We start from the raw sequence: 17,644 nt of genomic DNA, 5'->3' as shown, positions 1-17,644 counted from the left end.
GAAGCCCCTTGGCGAACCTTTCTCACTCACACAAACACACACTGACACACTCGTGTGAACCCTGCAGATGAGCAGATAAAAATCTATTTCCAAACAGAATTTGCATTAGATAAAGAAACGACAACAGTAAGCGTCTGTCATTAGTGTTACAAATACTAAGACTCAAGGATTTTATTGATTTTGAGATAAAAACAGATTGCTGAAACAGTATTTGAGCCATTCACAGTGGGTTTAAACATGAATTAATTTTGCATCATGTAAAATTAAAAGGTGAGACATGTAATCTAGTACAGCTAGTGTTCAGCATCCCTAATGATTTAGATTCCTCTTGACTTCATTAGCTGTATAACAACCCTGCTTGATGACAGGACCCAGTTGTAAAAGCTAGAATAATGAAATCATGTCCTGTGATTAGTTCATTTGAAGTAACGCGAGATAGAAACAAAAAGCAAGCCTGAGCATCTAATTACACTTAAAACAGTGTAGGAACTTGTATCAAACACATTTATTCGAGTGACTTGTTTAACAAAAAACGCACCTGTGACAAAAGCTAGTGTACACATACCGGTATGGAGAGGCAAAAACTATTTACAACATGAAGAGCATGTGCTCTGGCACAAAACCACATTTGCATATCATTTGCTTTGTTAAAGTGGACCCATTATCCTGTTCCAGTGGTGACTGCTCAAACTAAACATCATCAGAGTTTCAAATCATGAGTGCAGTGAACATACGGGTAACCACTGCGAGGCTGAGGTATCAAACTGCTTTAAACACTTAATTTGAGACAGATTTTTTTTTTCCCGGCTCTCTATGATGTCACTCTAAGCAGATATCCTTAATACGGTCATTCAGCTATGCAGGCCTGTGACTGAAGCCCCTCCTACTTGCTGTTCAAATCTTTTGTTCATGCGGCGGCAGCCAATCAAAAGAAAGCGAGCCCAAAAACAATACTGCTTCAGGCGGCACTGAGGCTCAGTATAAGATAAACAGGGATTCTTTTGGATGGGAAATCATGCAGAGCCACTCTGGTTGGGTCCAAGAATACAAACATGGAGGTGGCAATTTAGGGGGAAATTTAGGCAAGGTGAGGTTACATAAAATAAATAAAAATGTAAAAATAAAATCAGGAAATCCTCAAATGGTATTATGTGGTCCTTTTAACTGTATGGCACTCAGTGTTACTTCCTGTATACGGCAACCTCCTCCTCCTACGTGCAAGGCTTAAACAAACAAGTTGTCATTAAAGGCAGAATGACTTGAGGGTAAACCAGTGGGTGAACCAAAGCTTTAACTTATTAGTAAAGAATAAAATTAAATGGCTCAGTGACTCAGACAGCATACAACATTGAGAACATAAACTGGAACCCAACACATTGTGTTTAAAGAAAAAACAAAAGAACAGTTATCCTCTTTGGCAAAACTGGAAAATACAACCTGGCTTACCCAAACAGTAAAGGCAACAGCAATAACCCCTACATCTGGATGTAGCGTTTTCAGTGGGAGAAACATTTTCGTCAATCGGTGACTTCTTCAGTCTCAGCTGACCAACAACAACTGATCAAAAACCATGGTCTTTGGTTGGGGAAACCTGCACTCAGCTGAGACTGAAGAAGTCACTTGGGATAAGTGACGAAAAAATGTTTCTCTGAAAACGCTACATCCAGATGAACAGAATCAACTTTTTGGGAATTACTTACCTGGATGACTGAGCATGATAAGACATTTTAAGCAACAGGAAGAAGAGAGTCATAGCTAAGCTGAGCGACCTAGCTCCCACTTCTTTCCACACTCATTTGTGTTGACTGTAGCCACTGAGATACACAATATGTGGGCGACACCAAGGGATTTATGATATTAACACACAAACAATATTATTAGCAGCAGCAATAGAGTCTTAATTAGCCCCGTATATCAAAGACAACACAAGACACTTCCATGTTAAAGGTTAGGAATGGATCGTCAGCTTCATCATGATATTCAGTCAGACGGACACCGTGAAGGCACTCTTCAGATGAGCGGAAGATGAAGAAATCAGAAGGAAAGCACCAAAATGGAAGTCTGTGAGCCACTTTTTCCTTTTTTTAAATCCTTCTGCTCAACAACCCATCATGCTGTCTTTGTTATTCACAGTGTTTCGTGACCTCGAGTTAAAAAGGGATGACGCACTGTTAGCGTTGTACCTAGTCCAGGGAGACAACTTGTGATAAAGACTTAAGAGGCACAGTATTAGTTCTGCAGCAAATCCAGTGACGCCGGCCATCACGAGTCCTCGCTGGCCCGTTTGCGAGACTGGTCACCTCTGGAAAACAAGCACAAGACCCAAGTTAAAGCAGATGTGACTCAGTCTTCATTTGATGCTAAAGACTCTGGAAAACTGACCGTGGGAATCCATTCATGGAGAGCTCCATCTGTAGTTTCTGGTCATGAGCAGCGTAGTCTTGCAGCAGAGACTCTACAGCAGGAGGGTTAATCTGGGGGATAAACCCGGAGAAGAGATCTGGGGCGAGCTGGGCCCACTCTGAGAGAGGAAACCAAAATCAAAAATTAATTAATTAATTAAAAAAAAAAATTCTGTGAATAAGAGGAGTGTGAGATAAATAATTTATCTAAAATCACCTGGTCGGAGGCTGTAGAGGCCCTTAACCACACTAGCCATTGTTGAGGGTTGCACTTCAAAGGGCATGGACCGAGCTTTAATGAGCAGAGCTGAAAAGAACGAGCACAATGGACAAGATGGTGTCAACTGACTTGACCAAAGGGAGGATTTTTATTTATTTAATTTCCCCTTTTTGTGACTTTGCATCACATCGTGATTAATCAGAGCAAAGCGCATGAGATGAAGCGGTACACTCACGCATCAGTGTGTTCACGTGTTTTTCTGCGACGTGATCAGCGAACAGCTTCATCAGATCCTCTCTGAGGTCTCGGTTCAGTTTGGACTCAATGTAGAACTTGTTCTGAAAAGAGAAGCGTGTGCAAACATAAATTTAAGTAACAAACTAACACAAAACTACACTTCCCTGCATGGGATTTGCCAAATATTTGATTAAAAAGGGGGGGAAAAAAGCTGATAAGTGGTACCTACCAAGTACATAAAGACGGGGACTATACACTGAAGAGAAGCTATATATTGTGTCAGTGCAATGTTGAAATTTTCAATGAAGTTCTCGAGTGGGCTAGCCTGCAAAACATTGCAAAAAGAGTTAGTTTTTTAGTTTCTGCATGTGCTGTACGATTACATCTTGCATTTGGGTTTGCTTACTTGTAGATGGGCGGAAACCTGCTGCAGGTGACCTGTTATTTTTGATGTCAGATCATTGTAGAGCAGCTCAGAGTGCTGCTGACAAACACACTTGTAGACATAACTAGGAAAACAAAAGACAGGCATTTGAGGTTATATTAAAATTCTCAGTTAATCACATGGTAATATATATATATGGCGCTTCTTATGGCAACAGAAATCATAATCTGAGGGGGGGGGGGGGGGGGGTGTCTAGTTCAGAGGGGTGTTTATTCAACATCCCTTTACTTGTGCTGTCTCACCTGTATATCTGTGCATAAGAAACCGAGATGTGGTCTGTGGGATTCTGAATCAGCAGACGGTCAACTGCCTTTTCCAGGTTTGGCCAGTGGTTTTTCCGGTAGTCCTCCACTGCCATTGCATTCAGAACTGTGTGAAGAGAGGGGAGCTGAATTAAGCCTTCATGTCAGACCGAACAGAAGCCAAAAGCATCACTCTCCACATACATTACTAACATAATCGGAGGCCGAGCTGCGTTGAGACCGTGAGCTCTCGGGCCCTGCTTCGAGTGAACTTACGGAACTTGGAAGTCGAGTCGAGGGCGAATTTTCCCTCGGAAGCAGCTCCCGGAGCGGTGCTGTCAGTCTCGCTGACTTCGCTGCTCTCGCTGCCTGTATCCGAGTCCATGAACTTTGACCCGCCGGTTGCACCGGACCACAGTTTCCCTTGTCGAGTACCCGCTTCTCCAACCGGCACCGTCGCACAGACGGGCTGCGGGACCGTCGATATCTCCGACAGCTGGCTGCTAAGATACGTGCGGACTTTATTACTGCCGCTCACGCGGTAGTTGTGGTTATGGTCGTCTTTTACGTCCAAACTGTCATCTTCCATAGCCTCCATTTTCACTGGTCCGGTGAACCGAAGCACTGCGTCGCTAGATGAACATTTCAGACAACAATTAAAGATGAAGACAAAAACTGTCAGGCGTCTCCGGCGGAGTCCATCACCGTTTTCCTTTTAAGTTTTACGACACGCCGTATTACAGGGCAGCTGAAAGGATGTTGGGAAATGTAGTTCCGAGGTTTTAGGGCTATATAATGTTCCTTAGCTTTCTATACGTGAATCTGCGGCTAGCTAAACAATGTGATAAGCCGAGTGACAACTAAAATGCTTAATAAAACACATTTAAAACTAGGTACCATAATACGCATGCGCAAGCCCCCGATGCGGTCCACCAAATTTGTTGTTGAAATTGGACCCCACCGTCTCACCAAACTTCAAGAGCTCACGTGACTCAGGAACTAGCCGGATGAAACACTAGGTGGCGCTGTGTTAATGTCTGACGATACTGATATTGACACCAATCAGATGCGTTTGCAATAATAGAAATGAGAGGTCAGAAAAATTTTCTTTCCTATATTTTTTACTGAGAACTCCATGAGAAATAACAACTAGAATGATGTAAAAATGTTCCTTCTTAAAACGTAAACAAAACATTACCTTGTCAATGGCATGTGAATTATGTTGGTGTAGACATGTATCCAACACAGTGGCTCAATTATGTCTATATACCAACACTTTGCAGGCAGCAGACTCCTTAATGCTCAATGAAAAGTGACACAGGCAACAAAACCAGGTTTATAAGGAGGACAAAAAGTGCCATTTTCAATGTGAATATATTCCTAAGGCTTATTATTACAACTCAGTATACCTTTGTACAGATAAAAACCATCATCTACCCTTTGATGAGTATGTCTCACATCAGAGTATAAAAATAAGAGGCTTGACCATAAAAAGTAGCTGCCACATGTCAGAAGGAACACCTTGTCGATAGTTATATATTTTTTCCCAAATTTTAAATGACAGATTAAACATACAAAGCTTATGACAATGAAGGAGAGTGTTGATAAAGTGTTCTTTGGTCTAAAATTAAAGAGTACTGTCACTTTTCCACCAATGACCCTTATGAAAAGGCAGAACTGAACTTTCTATATTGCAGTTAGTGCGTTCAAGTAAACCATCAGAAGATTTATGTATGTGTCTGAAACTCATAGTACCCACCATTTATCAGCTGCTGGCTTACAAACTGATGTTTCTAATGGTAGCATGAACCAGCTCTAAAAAGTATTATTAGACCACAGGTGATGTCGTTGTATGGACCGAAAATAAAATTTGGAACATTTGCCTGTAGTCACTGCAATGTAGAAATTAAAGCTTAATCTAAATTAAAGTAATAAATCAATTTCTGAAAATGTGAATGCAAAATCAGAAAAGAACATGGAAAGTAAACATAAGAAAAAAACCCCCACAGTACTCTATTTAGTAAGTAGTATACAGTATGTAGTTTCAGACACATGTGCATGTGACCAAACAGGGCAGAGAAAGAAAGAAGAGGGGAAAAAAACCTGCTGCATATTCACACAAAGTTGCCACACAACTTCAACTTTATGAAAAACGAGAGCAGGGTTTCCACCAGAATACTGACAGCCCAGAGGCCCGCTGAACACTAAACATGTTTGAATGTATTTACATTTACTTTCAATCTATGAAAGAGCAGCTACAGCTGTTCAGTTTGTTAGCCCAAAAATACACACACTCAGAAGAGTTATAACAGGGAATCCTGAAAGTAAAAAATGAACAGGTGAACTGTGATAAACTAATACTCTTTTTTTGATTTGTGTAGCTAACAGCCAAGACTTTTTCGTCTAATTTAATGCTCTTCCACTCATACAGCCTATTATTTACTACCTACTTATGGTTTGAAAAGCGAGAAAGACTGGATTATTTGCTACCAAACAGAATAAATCTCCTTTGACCACTGGGTCTAACAACATTTCTGGAGGAAACCCTGAATATTAAGGATGAAGAGTCAAAAATATATGAAACTTATATGTATATATTTATATATATCTATAAAAAGACAATTAGTGCTTTGTTGACTGGGTAATTTACATTTAAAGGTGTGTGGTACTCTCAGTCTTTTCAGAATTATTGTCTGTCTGCACACTTGACGTGGCCTCAGTGGCTACAGTGTGCTGTACTATGTCTTTGAGGCATGTTTCTCCATCCACTGCTGGTACTACGTCGGCATCCTCCGGCTCGCTGTCGTCTTCCTCCCCTTCAGCACAGCATTCAGAGTCCTCGCTGTCACTCCCGCAGGAGCTCGACGTCTCATCTTCAGAGTCAGAATAAACCTCTGCCCCGTGGAAGATATAGTGATTTGGTGGTTGAAACAGGTATTGGCCTGCTGTGGAAAACAAAAGAGGATCAGTGAGCTTTGCACACCTATCTGGGATCTGTTCATTGTTTATGACAGTTGTATGGAGGGAGAAAAAAAAAAACTGCTGAGCAAAGGGACACACAACATGTCTTTGCACGATTTTGTCACACATCCAAAATCAATTTATTTGTTACATTAAAGCAGCTTTGCTTGTTTACCGTGGTCTAAATCTTACCCTCAAGGCGTTTGCTGATTGGAGTTCTGTTAACTCGACTCATCCAGCAACGTCTACGAAATTCAAGGTTGGAGGTTTGACTCTTTCGTTCGGGTGCCTCCTCTTTTGGCGCACCTTCTGCTGCTTTCTCTGGAGATTCAGTGCTCTCCGTTGGACACTGAGCATTTGGACAAGGCTCTAGAGGTGTAACATTATTATCAGCAGTCTCTGTGACATTCAGACTTTCTGTCTCCTCCGAAGGCATATTTACAGAGTCTGTAGTGTGCCGCTTCTGCTCCTCCTGAGTCGCATCACTCGAAGCAGACAAGGCCTCGCTTGGTGGCTGTTCTGGTAACCGAGGGGGTTTCTCTGTGATCTCAGTTAATCTTACAGTGTTGTAGCAGAGCTGCTCAAAGTCTCCACCCAATCGATGACAGAGCTCGTTGATAATGACGTCACAGTCCCCGAGTAGCTCCACGTCAAAGTTCAGATGAGGCAGCTGCTCCCGATTGATCAGGACCTGAGGCACTTCATGAGGAATGGAGTCTGGATAGAGAGGAAAAACAAATATTCGGTGTTTGAATGACATGCAAAGCATACAGAAACATATCGGTTAGTATGTTTAATGTTACAGACACTAAAAGTGAATCCGTTTCGATAAAACATACTTGGGATGAGGGCAACCGGTCGGACTTTAAGCGAAGAGCCAATGACAATCAAGAGATCCACCTCATCTTTATCCTGTTTCATGGCTCTGTGAAACATTTCTGGAAGGTTCTCTCCAAAGAAGACAATGTCTGGTTTCATGATTGCCAGAGGGATATCTGGACACCGTGGACAATGAGGGACAACCTGATGGATGAATTTAATGTATTATTTATTTACTACAGCGCCACTAAACACCATCCAAATTTTATGGGGTGGGCAATCACTCACAGCAATAACAAGGCAATCTTTCTGGAATATTTTAAACAGTCAGCTATGTTATGGGTTGTTTGGGAGGTAAAACTAAAAAGGGTATTATCAGCTTTTGATGTCCATGTGGTTTCCCTTGTTTACAAGTAATTACGTAGATATTTGAGACCCCTAACAGCAAATATATACAGATAAATCCTTATACTTATTAAAGAGGTTTTTCACACGATGTTTCTACATGCAATCTGTATCTGCATTATTGGCCTTGGTGATGGTGCAACATCCAACAGTGTCTGCAAAAAAGTGGTATCCTGGATTAGATTGCAGTGAACACATACCTGGTTAAAGATGTCTTCCCTTATAGCCTCACAGTCCACTTTGTGCTTACAGACGAGACAGGATGCAGTTGCAAATGACCCTAAAATATAATTGACATTGAATTACTGGGGAAGAACTATAAAAAAAACAAATAACGAAATAAGCAAGAGGGATCAATCACATGCACCACTCACCGTGACACTGGATAATCCGCTGAACCCCAGCCACTTGTTCCAGTGTATCAATGTTTTGCGTATAATTGCGCAGCAGCTTTCTTTGCTTATCTAGCATAGATATAAATCTATGACAGGGAGAAGGTTCAAACTGCCCAGGGTAGATCTCCTGTAATATAAAATTATGCATTCAGTACTTGTGAAGAAAATGCAAACATTGCTATAGTCATATGCCCCCACCATGGCTTTTCTGGACCATATTTAAACACTTAATAACTGTTTATATTTCATGCCTCATAGCATGGTTTGAATATATTTGATAATAATAAATCAGTGATCAATCTTTAAAACCTTTTTTTAAACCTTTTTCAGAGTGCAGTATTAACTGACTTAGAACACAATATATATACAAAATGCTTAATGCAAACTAGTCTGTGCATTCAAAGCAGTGCTAGGAAACCTGGCATGTGTGGGACTTCCACATCAGTTTCTCACACTCACTGAAATGGCAGCTCAGGTCCTTTTGTAATGTTATGACCCAACCCATCTTATGAGATCTGTTTTAATCTCTATTAGCAAATACATACAGTACTTTATTCGGAGTACTTAATTGCAATTTTATTCATGTAGCACATTTATTAATATGTAAACACAATGTGCTTAAGAGAGAAGATAAAAACATTAAATGCTGTGTAAGTTTACAAGACACACCCACACAGCTATTGAACTTTAAGCAATTTTTTCAACCAGGAAAAGTATTGCTGTGAGGCAACAGTGCTACCCACTGTACCACAATATACTACTGTATATGGACCACCTTCCCACCCTATTACAGATATTGTGTCTATGATAAGGGACCCTCTGACTTCTGTATAGCCTCTGTTATTTTGTGGATCTTATTTGATCACTCCTGTGTTCTTTTACTATTTCACTGTTTGGAGAATTCCCCACGATCCTTTAAATTTCCCGTCCCTGCAGGGGCCTGATCAAATCTGGTGGGAACACAAACAGTTCTTGTGATAAAATTTTAAGTTACTTTAGGAAAATTAAACAATTTCAAGGTAAAAGACATACAGGGAGTGCAGAATTATTAGGCAAATGAGTATTTTGTCCACATCATCCTCTTCATGCATGTTGTCTTACTCCAAGCTGTATAGGCTTGAAAGCCTACTACCAATTAAGCATATTAGGTGATGTGCATCTCTGTAATGAGAAGGGGTGTGGTCTAATGACATCAACACCCTATATCAGGTGTGCATAATTATTAGGCAACGTCCTTTCCTTTGGCAAAATGGGTCAAAAGAAGGACTTGACAGGCTCAGAAAAGTCAAAAATAGTGAGATATCTTGCAGAGGGATGCAGCAGTCTCAAAATTGCAAAGCTTCTGAAGCGTGATCATCGAACAATCAAGCGTTTCATTCAAAATAGTCAACAGAGTCGCAAGAAGCGTGTGGAAAAACCAAGGCGCAAAATAACTGCCCATGAACTGAGAAAAGTCAAGCGTGCAGCTGCCAAGATGCCACTTGCCACCAGTATGGCCATATTTCAGAGCTGCAACATCACTGGAGTGCCCAAAAGCACAAGGTGTGCAATACTCAGAGACATGGCCAAGGTAAGAAGGGCTGAAAGACGACCACCACTGAACAAGACACACAAGCTGAAACGTCAAGACTGGGCCAAGAAATATCTCAAGACTGGCTTTTCTAAGGTTTTATGGACTGATGAAATGAGAGTGAGTCTTGATGGGCCAGATGGATGGGCCCGTGGCTGGATTGGTAAAGGGCAGAGAGCTCCAGTCCGACTCAGACGCCAGCAAGGTGGAGGTGGAGTACTGGTTTGGGCTGGTATCATCAAAGATGAGCTTGTGGGGCCTTTTCGGGTTGAGGATGGAGTCAAGCTCAACTCCCAGTCCTACTGCCAGTTTCTGGAAGACCCCTTCTTCAAGCAGTGGTACAGGAAGAAGTCTGCATCCTTCAAGAAAAACATGATTTTCATGCAGGACAATGCTCCATCACACGCGTCCAAGTACTCCACAGCGTGGCTGGCAAGAAAGTGTATAAAAGAAGAAAAACTAATGACATGGCCACCTCGTTCACCTGATCTGAACCCCATTGAGAACCTGTGGTCCATCATCAAATGTGAGATTTACAAGGAGGGAAAACAGTACACCTCTCTGAACAGTGTCTGGGAGGCTGTGGTTGCTGCTGCACGCAATGTTGATGGTGAACAGATCAAAACACTGACAGAATCCATGGATGGCAGGCTTTTGAGTGTCCTTGCAAAGAAAGGTGGCTATGTTGGTCGCTGATTTGTTTTTGTTTTGTTTTTGAATGTCAGAAATGTATATTTGTGAATGTGGAGATGTTATATTGGTTTCACTGGTGAAAATAAATAATTGAAATGGGTATATATTTGTTTTTTGTTAAATTGCCTAATAATTATGCACAGTAATAGTCACCTGCACACACAGATATCCCCCTAAAATAGCTAAAACTAAAAACAAACTAAAGACTACTTCCAAAAACATTCAGCTTTGATATTAATGAGTTTTTTGGGTTCATTGAGAACATGGTTGTTGTTCAATAATAAAATTATTCCTCAAAAATACAACTTGCCTAAAAATTCTGCACTCCCTGTATATGGGTTTTTTTTTCTTAACTGTTGCCAAATGTCAAAATGGGTCAAATTTAACTGAACATTATGTTATGTTTTAAGTTAACTTAAAAAACAGGTTCTGATTCTCCATTTAAAAGTTGGTGTAAACATGGGGGTGTGGGGCACCGTATTAAACAACATTACAAAATTTAACAGGAACTCATAAGCGGCTTACATTTAAGTAGTTTCCCTTTCAAAATGACCCTTTCACAGAATGAAAGTGCACAATCCACTAGTCATGTAGACCTTGCAATGGTCTACATGAAGAGATTTATGGTTTGGATTAAGATTAATAATTCTTTGTTAGAGAGCATTCAAATTGTTATTCTATTGTTCATGTAAAACCAACCTTAGCAAACTTAAAAAACGGTCTAGGGTCCCGTCTGAAGTACTCAATGTCAAACATAGCTTGAGGATCTGGAAGATCTGGAAAATCTACAGCAAGCCGTGCATAAATTCCATCTCTGGAGCGGAAGTCTGGTATTCCACATGAAACTGAAACCTACAACAAATAAAATAAAAATAATAAGGAAATGCAATGAACACTAGTACTGAAAATCGAATTTACACAGTAGAGCTACATGATAAAGTAAAAAATGCATACCCCAGCACCAGTCAGCACTAGTATCCTTTTACTTTCATGTAGTAGCCTGACTACATCTTCTAAGGTATTAATATCTTTCCGCTTCTTTCTTTTTGGAGGCTCTGAGATGTTGATGATGATCTGCCACAATGTCATGTCATCTAAATCTGGTGGGAGTACAGTCTCGGGCAGCAAATCCCTCAGGATGGCCCTTGGATCTGTCTCTCTAATGTGCTGCTGGATGAAACTGTAGGAACCTGCGAGCAAGAACATAACATCTCAGTATGGCTGGATTTCAAAAATTGTACACACATACTTGTACAATGCAAACAATTATTATGTGGTTTAAATATATACATACACACACACTAAATACATATTATAAGTGGCGTAATCTAAGATATTGTAGTTTATTAATGATCTGATTATCTTAGTTACCTATTTGCGGTTGAGGAGTCCAGTCGCTGGAGCTTGCATGTGAGGACCTGTCATCGTCTTCAGTGATGTGCTCCGGAGTGACAGCCAAACCGTTAGAGGGAAGATCATCGTGCCCAAGAAAATCTAAGTACAGACATGGAGAAAATTAACTAAATAAGACTAGATATAAGTCGCGACTCTCTTTAATAACTGCTACGACCCGTTACAAAAGTAAATCGGTGAACGCAGTCTCTCAAAGTCAACTTTCAACCGGCTAACAAACGCTAAGTTGCTCTCAAAGTTTTGCGTGGTTATGAAAAAGTTAAATGGACAAATTTGTGCTGGCAGGATCACTGATAGAGTTCTACTTCCGTTTAGCGAAATATAATTTAGTGGAAAAGTTCCCGTTTTCAGGAGTACACAGTTCTCGACACCCACACAGCATTACTGTATTTAACATTAGCAAAGTTAACTGTTTCACATGGAGCCAGTTAGCTCACCGGTTAAGTTGGCAAAGAGAATTTTTCTCACTGTAAGTCACTTAAATACTCAAAGTTTTTCTCTTTTTATACCTGGACTGTCCTCGGTTGCGCCAAAGACAGTGGTGTCGTCCAGTTTCCCAACTGGCTTGTGAGGGTCGGAGAGCAATACTTCCAGTCCATTGTTGTCTCCGCCTAGCGCTGCCGGGGCCTGTTCTACCGCCATCACCGGCTTAGCTTCCTTCTCCGCGGGCTGCGCACAATTCAACGCCGCCTCCCAGCTCTCAGTTGCCGCGGAGACGCACGAGAACTGGTCCGCTTCGACGGCTTTTAGTCCATAGTTAGTTCCTGGACTGATTTTCGAAATCTTAGCCGGAGGTTCCCCCGTATCGGAGGCGCCCGAAAGGGCCGTTTTGAGACTGTTCTCTCCGTCCGCCATCTTCAGCCCACAGAGCCGCTGAGCAGGAGCCTTCCTCTCGGACAGCTGGCTCATTTGCATAGCACACGTGACTCGTTCTCCACCAGTAGTCACGAGCGAAACGCCCCCCTCTACGTCGCTGACATTATACCATAACAAATATTGTTGCCTTCAAGTGCTGTCGGATGATTTCTAATCATAGGTTAGCCCTCACGAATCTTTCAAGCCTTTCGGTGATGTGTTTCGCGTAAATATAAACGATTTTATATTGACGTGCAGCCGTTGAAAGCTTAATTAATGCCCCAGTTACAAATCTGTCATTTTCTTTTTTCGTTGCCACACAAGCCTTAAGTATGTGAAAGAAATTTAGTTTTACTACATAAAAATATAACATTTTTAATTTCCTAAAGCTACCATTGCCTTTGTTTCTTAGCCAGATGAATAAATGAATTTTCTAGTAAGCAGGACCATTATCAAGACCCTTGAATGCATCGTACGTCATACGGTAAAAAGGGGCAGCTGGGCTCTCCCAACAACTCAGGAGAGAGCTCCCTTGACAATTTTAACAGTTTAATAATCCCTGAAATCTAACGCTAGCTGACAAAACCATACTAAGACAAACTTTGCTAACAGTTAGTAGTTAGCTAGTTGGTTATAGTAAGTGAGTGAGAGGGGGGACCCTTTGGCAACGCTTTAACTGATCAGCTGTGATCACGTTCAGCAGCATTTGTGGTCCGTTAAAAGAAGCCATACGTGCTTCTCCGACAGATTTTTATGGAGGCTGTTTTGAGCTGTAAACCTGAGGATTTGGAGGATTACTACGGGTTACTGGGATGTGATGAACTGTCATCGGTAAGTTCTCGTCAGTGGGTTTAAGGCTCAGACTATTTCCTGGGTTGCTGAACGGATATAGTCTCGATCTATAAGTCAGTAATTATTTGGGTCAATAGCCTATACGCTGCTGAGTCAAAAAATGTGAAAATAAAAATGTATGTGTGCCTCAGATTAGGCTGAACCAACAGAGACCTGTTGATGTGAAACTAGTCGTGCGTCATCCAGTGTCTGCCAGCCAGCATTTAAATTCATTTGTGTATAACTAGATTAGATATGCAATCAGTGTGATTTTTTAATGTATCTTACTAAAACAAATCTTTGATTATCAACATCAACACACATATCCACCGTGGTCTTGTGATCGCCAATTTTCACTCAATATATTACTCAGCAATCAGCAACACTCATAGACTGGCAGAGCTGGTCAAGATAACATAGATCTTATTGATTAGATCACATCAGACTATGAGGTTTGTTTTGTTTTGTTCTCTTGCAGACTGAACAGATTCTCAATGAATACAAGATTCGAGCCTTGGCATGTCATCCAGACAAACACCTCGACAGCCCAAGAGCAGGTAATGCACACACACCACTAACTGTGTGTGAGTCATATTTCATATAACCTTTTTTTCATAGCCCGAAGCAATAAAGTATTACAAAGTGTGCTATTACCCCTTCATTACCTCTTCATTCACACTTTTCTTACATAGTTAATGTCTGTTTCTGATGTCTTAACTTCAAAGCAAATAATGCTAATAGAGCGGATGCTTACAGCTGTATACAGTAAATTGCTTTATTAAATTCTAAATTTTATATTAAAACCGTTTTTTCTGTTGTGAAAGTGGCAGATTTCCAGAAGCTGCAGGAAGCCAAAGAGGTTTTATGCGATGAAACCAAAAGGAAAAACTATGATCTTTGGAAAAGAAGCGGAGTTACGATCCCATTCCATGACTGGCAGGCCTTGAACGACTCAGTGAAAACTGTACGTAATGTCCTCTCTTTAGATTCTTAAAAACACTGTGCAACCATTGACACTTAAAAAGCCTGCTAATTTGTTTACAGTCAATGCACTGGGCTGTGAGAAATAAGAAGGAACCAATGTTGGAGGGCTCCAAACCAGAAGACCCCATCACGTCACAAGCAGAGAGCTTTCACTGTGAGCAGCAGGAAACGGGGAAATCTTCGTGTGAAAGCACGGCATACTCGGGTAACTGAAATTTATTCCAATTCTTTAAAGCAAGATGTTGCTGGAGAGCAATACATAACAACACACAAAATACAAGTAAGGAAGTGGTCAGTGCCATAGGATCCTTATTTTTGAAAGTCAGACATGAGAAAAGTTTAATTGATACCAGTATGATAGACATGATTTGGTGTATTTTCAATCTAATTTCATTGCAGAGAGGCAATGGATATTCAGAACAGCTGCTCAAGAGCTTCTCTGCTCTTATATTAAGCTGATGGAATATAAAAGTAGGAGCTCTTTAGTGCTCATATTAAAGAGGGGCTGCACGCCCACCCAATGTTTTGTGAGGTTTTGCACTTTGCACTTCAAAGCTACCACTTTAAAGCACTGATTTCATTTTATTTTGGTTATAATTTCAGGTTCAGCAATTATTCACAACTTGGCTGTGAGACCATGTTAGTAGTTTCCTCTTAGCTAGTTTTTAGCTTCAGTGTTCAGGGCTGACACTTTCCTGTAGCCCTGAGGACTGATGCAGTTTTCCTGAGATTCTACAGAAGCTCGCTGTGGATTCCTTTTTCCTTTATAATACTGCCACAAAATGTTTCAAATATTTGCCGCTAAAGAGCACTGTAAGGACTTTGTTCTGAAACTAATTTTTAGAGTTAGAAGTCAGTCATAACCTCTGAGATAAACACTTGCAAGTCAGTATTACTATAGCTGAAACACAGCTATGATTATAGACTTTCCTCCACGAGCATCAGTACAGCTTACCGGATACTCAAGCCGAGTACACAACAGGCTTGAGTACTCAGTGAAGGATCTGAACTGTTCCTCATGTGAATTTCTTCTAGAGTAAACAGTAGCTGTTTAAAAAGTACTGAACTGCATAAAGGGAAGTGAAGTGACTTTTTCTTATCATTGCTGCAGGTGATTTCTGCCATCGACGCTTCCGCTGGGCTGGTGACTCTCCATCTAATCTGCTGCGGAAATTCCGAAATTATGAAATCTGAATATATTAAAACTTTCATGTTGTCCAAGTGTTGCTAGACTTGGGACCATTTTATTGTAATGCCAGCTTTTATAGAGTATGTTTAGTTGTTGTGCAGCTGTGACATCAGTAACTGTCTCACTGTGTTTACTCTTGCCTAATAATTGGTGGGACTGTTGCAAAGCTAACTGTCAGGTGTATGTTACGTTTGGCTAAATTCTTTATTATTAATATTATTTTTCTTCCGTGGTGTGTACCTTCCCTACAGTTTGTTGTAGAGACACATATTCTGGCACCAAATTGCTTCCTCATTTTATTTCTGTCATGTTTGAATTATTTAATGTGTCCTCACTAATAGCTCCTCATTCAGGTGAATGGGAAAAGAGAGCCAGAAAAATGTTACTTCAGCCATCATTTTACCACTGAATCATATAAAAATTTGTCTTTTTTCTAACAATGTCTTCCTCAATGTCTACCAGATGTATACTTTTTGATCTGGCGGCATTTGAGTGAGACGAGTTCCATCTCACCGCCCAATAGACTTATATGAAGCCTACAGGCAGTCTATTGGGCAGTGAGATGGAATACATATATATGTATCTCTATCAGTAACATACAGTGGAGGCATGATTGTGCGTGATATTATTGTTTGCTGTAATGTATTGTGTTTGTATTAGTATTATTCTTTGACTTCTTCAGCTTTGTTTGAGACCAAACTAATTCTTTGAATTGAAACCTTAAGTTTTCCACAATTGTGCTTTAGTACAGCATGTTCACCCTTTATCAGAAGGAAGTCACAACATGTGGTCTATAGCTAAATATAATATGTTATTTTGTAAAGATATGAAATCACTTATTGTTTAGTTTGTTTTAACTGCACGGTCAGAAGAAATATATTTTAAATGTTCAGTAGCAAAACATATGAAGTGAACAGAGGTTTCAAATCTTTAAAGTTAATATAGCTAATATAAATATAGTTAAATATCGCAAATAAAATAAACAATAATAACAAAAAATTAAGATTACCTATAAAAGTAGCTGTTAAAAATAGCAGGCTACAGAATTTTTTTGTTCCTATAATGAAAAACACAAAGGCTGAGTTTCTGTAACACAGATTTAGCTTTGAGCACAAACCTTTTAAGGGAACTTGCTGACACAGTCTCTTCCACAATCCGCCCATGCTTTCATGTTGTTTACACCAAGTTCTAACCCTACAATTCAAATGTCTTAGCAGAAATCGACTCATTAGACCAAGCAACATTTTTCCAAGCCCTTGTTGTCCAAATCTGGCAGATTTTGCAGTGTCTTAGTTTCTTGTTCTTGGCTGACAGGAGTGGGACCCGGTGTGGTCTTCTGCTGCTGTAGCCTATCTGGTTTAAGGTTTGACATAATGTGCATTCATGGATGTTCTTCTGCAAACCTTGGTTGTGATGAGTTATTATTTGAGTTAGTGTTGCTTTCCTATCAGATCCAGTATTTATATGCCTAAATACTCTGAGATTCTGCCATGTGATTAGGTGATGATATTTTCATTACTGAGTGACTGGTGAGTGTATTTATGAGACATTTCATCATAAATAAAATGATGGCATGACAACCCAATGCTTGTAATGCAAGTGACCTTCTTTTATTTGTATCACTGACTATTATTCATGTAGCGGACTGTAAGCAAAGAAGAGGAAATATATTAAAATCTAAACAATAAAAAAAAAAAGTTTCCGAATGCTGTCATATTTACTGGTGGTTATCTACTGGTGAGTTAATCCAAGTTATCAAGATGTGTTAAGTAATCAGTCCAGTTTCCAGTTCATAGGCTAGGCTTGAGCTTATTTTACTTTATAAAGAAGGTTACATTATATGGAAAAAGTTATGTCAATACCAAGTAAATTACTATGATTTATTGGCCTATTACAGAGTATTGGCCTATTACAGAGTACATAGACATTTGCTCATGTACATAGATATGTGGAATAAACAATGGGGTTTTATTAGTGCTGGAA

The 17,644-nt window shown here is 40.2% G+C and overlaps 3 protein-coding genes across 3 annotated transcripts; 1 reads left to right on the top strand and 2 right to left on the bottom strand.

Moving 5' to 3' along the window:
• Positions 1–151: 151 nt before the first annotated feature.
• cacul1 (CDK2 associated cullin domain 1) lies at positions 152–4,354 on the bottom strand. Its single transcript, XM_085297447.1, has 8 exons — positions 3,823–4,354; positions 3,547–3,673; positions 3,266–3,368; positions 3,089–3,184; positions 2,858–2,960; positions 2,620–2,709; positions 2,383–2,521; positions 152–2,302 (listed from the first exon to the last, which is right to left on the bottom strand). Exons 1-8 carry the CDS (start codon positions 4,142–4,144, stop codon positions 2,263–2,265), a joined length of 1,020 nt encoding a protein of 339 aa, XP_085153573.1. The 5' UTR covers positions 4,145–4,354; the 3' UTR covers positions 152–2,262.
• A 297-nt stretch (positions 4,355–4,651) lies between these two features.
• sirt1 (sirtuin 1) lies at positions 4,652–12,745 on the bottom strand. Its single transcript, XM_085297445.1, has 9 exons — positions 12,312–12,745; positions 11,761–11,883; positions 11,344–11,579; positions 11,089–11,241; positions 8,106–8,253; positions 7,932–8,011; positions 7,347–7,530; positions 6,700–7,224; positions 4,652–6,491 (listed from the first exon to the last, which is right to left on the bottom strand). Exons 1-9 carry the CDS (start codon positions 12,715–12,717, stop codon positions 6,199–6,201), a joined length of 2,148 nt encoding a protein of 715 aa, XP_085153571.1. The 5' UTR covers positions 12,718–12,745; the 3' UTR covers positions 4,652–6,198.
• A 312-nt stretch (positions 12,746–13,057) lies between these two features.
• On the top strand, positions 13,058–17,246 carry dnajc12 (DnaJ (Hsp40) homolog, subfamily C, member 12). Its single transcript, XM_085297446.1, has 5 exons — positions 13,058–13,488; positions 13,967–14,045; positions 14,313–14,452; positions 14,533–14,677; positions 15,584–17,246. The coding sequence occupies exons 1-5, from the start codon at positions 13,411–13,413 to the stop codon at positions 15,664–15,666; spliced, it is 525 nt and encodes a 174-aa protein (XP_085153572.1). The 5' UTR covers positions 13,058–13,410; the 3' UTR covers positions 15,667–17,246.
• The last annotated feature ends 398 nt before the right edge of the window (positions 17,247–17,644 follow it).

Source organism: Mchenga conophoros, linkage group LG13 (assembly GCF_057382185.1).
Source record: "Mchenga conophoros isolate Kocher_MC1m ecotype Shallow Benthic linkage group LG13, M_conophoros_male_GT1.1, whole genome shotgun sequence".
Lineage (NCBI taxonomy): Eukaryota > Metazoa > Chordata > Actinopteri > Cichliformes > Cichlidae > Mchenga > Mchenga conophoros.
This window is presented reverse-complemented; position numbering and strand designations above follow the sequence as displayed.

Bases quoted from the DNA above. Each gene is read 5' to 3' on its own strand.
- sirt1 (XM_085297445.1), bottom strand. From the start codon at position 12,717: ATGCAAATGAGCCAGCTGTCCGAGAGGAAGGCTCCTGCTCAGCGGCTC. The intron at 11,242-11,343 runs GTATGCATTTTT...TATTTGTTGTAG, and splicing joins TAGTGCTGACTGGTGCTGGG to GTTTCAGTTTCATGTGGAAT. The intron at 8,012-8,105 runs GTGAGTGGTGCA...ATTATATTTTAG, and splicing joins GCGGATTATCCAGTGTCACG to GGTCATTTGCAACTGCATCC.
- cacul1 (XM_085297447.1), bottom strand. From the start codon at position 4,144: ATGGAGGCTATGGAAGATGACAGTTTGGACGTAAAAGACGACCATAAC. The intron at 3,674-3,822 runs GTAAGTTCACTC...CTCTTCACACAG, and splicing joins CGACTCGACTTCCAAGTTCC to TTCTGAATGCAATGGCAGTG. The intron at 2,303-2,382 runs GTCAGTTTTCCA...CTTGTTTTCCAG, and splicing joins TCCATGAATGGATTCCCACG to AGGTGACCAGTCTCGCAAAC.
- dnajc12 (XM_085297446.1), top strand. From the start codon at position 13,411: ATGGAGGCTGTTTTGAGCTGTAAACCTGAGGATTTGGAGGATTACTAC. The intron at 13,489-13,966 runs GTAAGTTCTCGT...GTTCTCTTGCAG, and splicing joins GATGTGATGAACTGTCATCG to ACTGAACAGATTCTCAATGA. The intron at 14,453-14,532 runs GTACGTAATGTC...ATTTGTTTACAG, and splicing joins TGAACGACTCAGTGAAAACT to TCAATGCACTGGGCTGTGAG.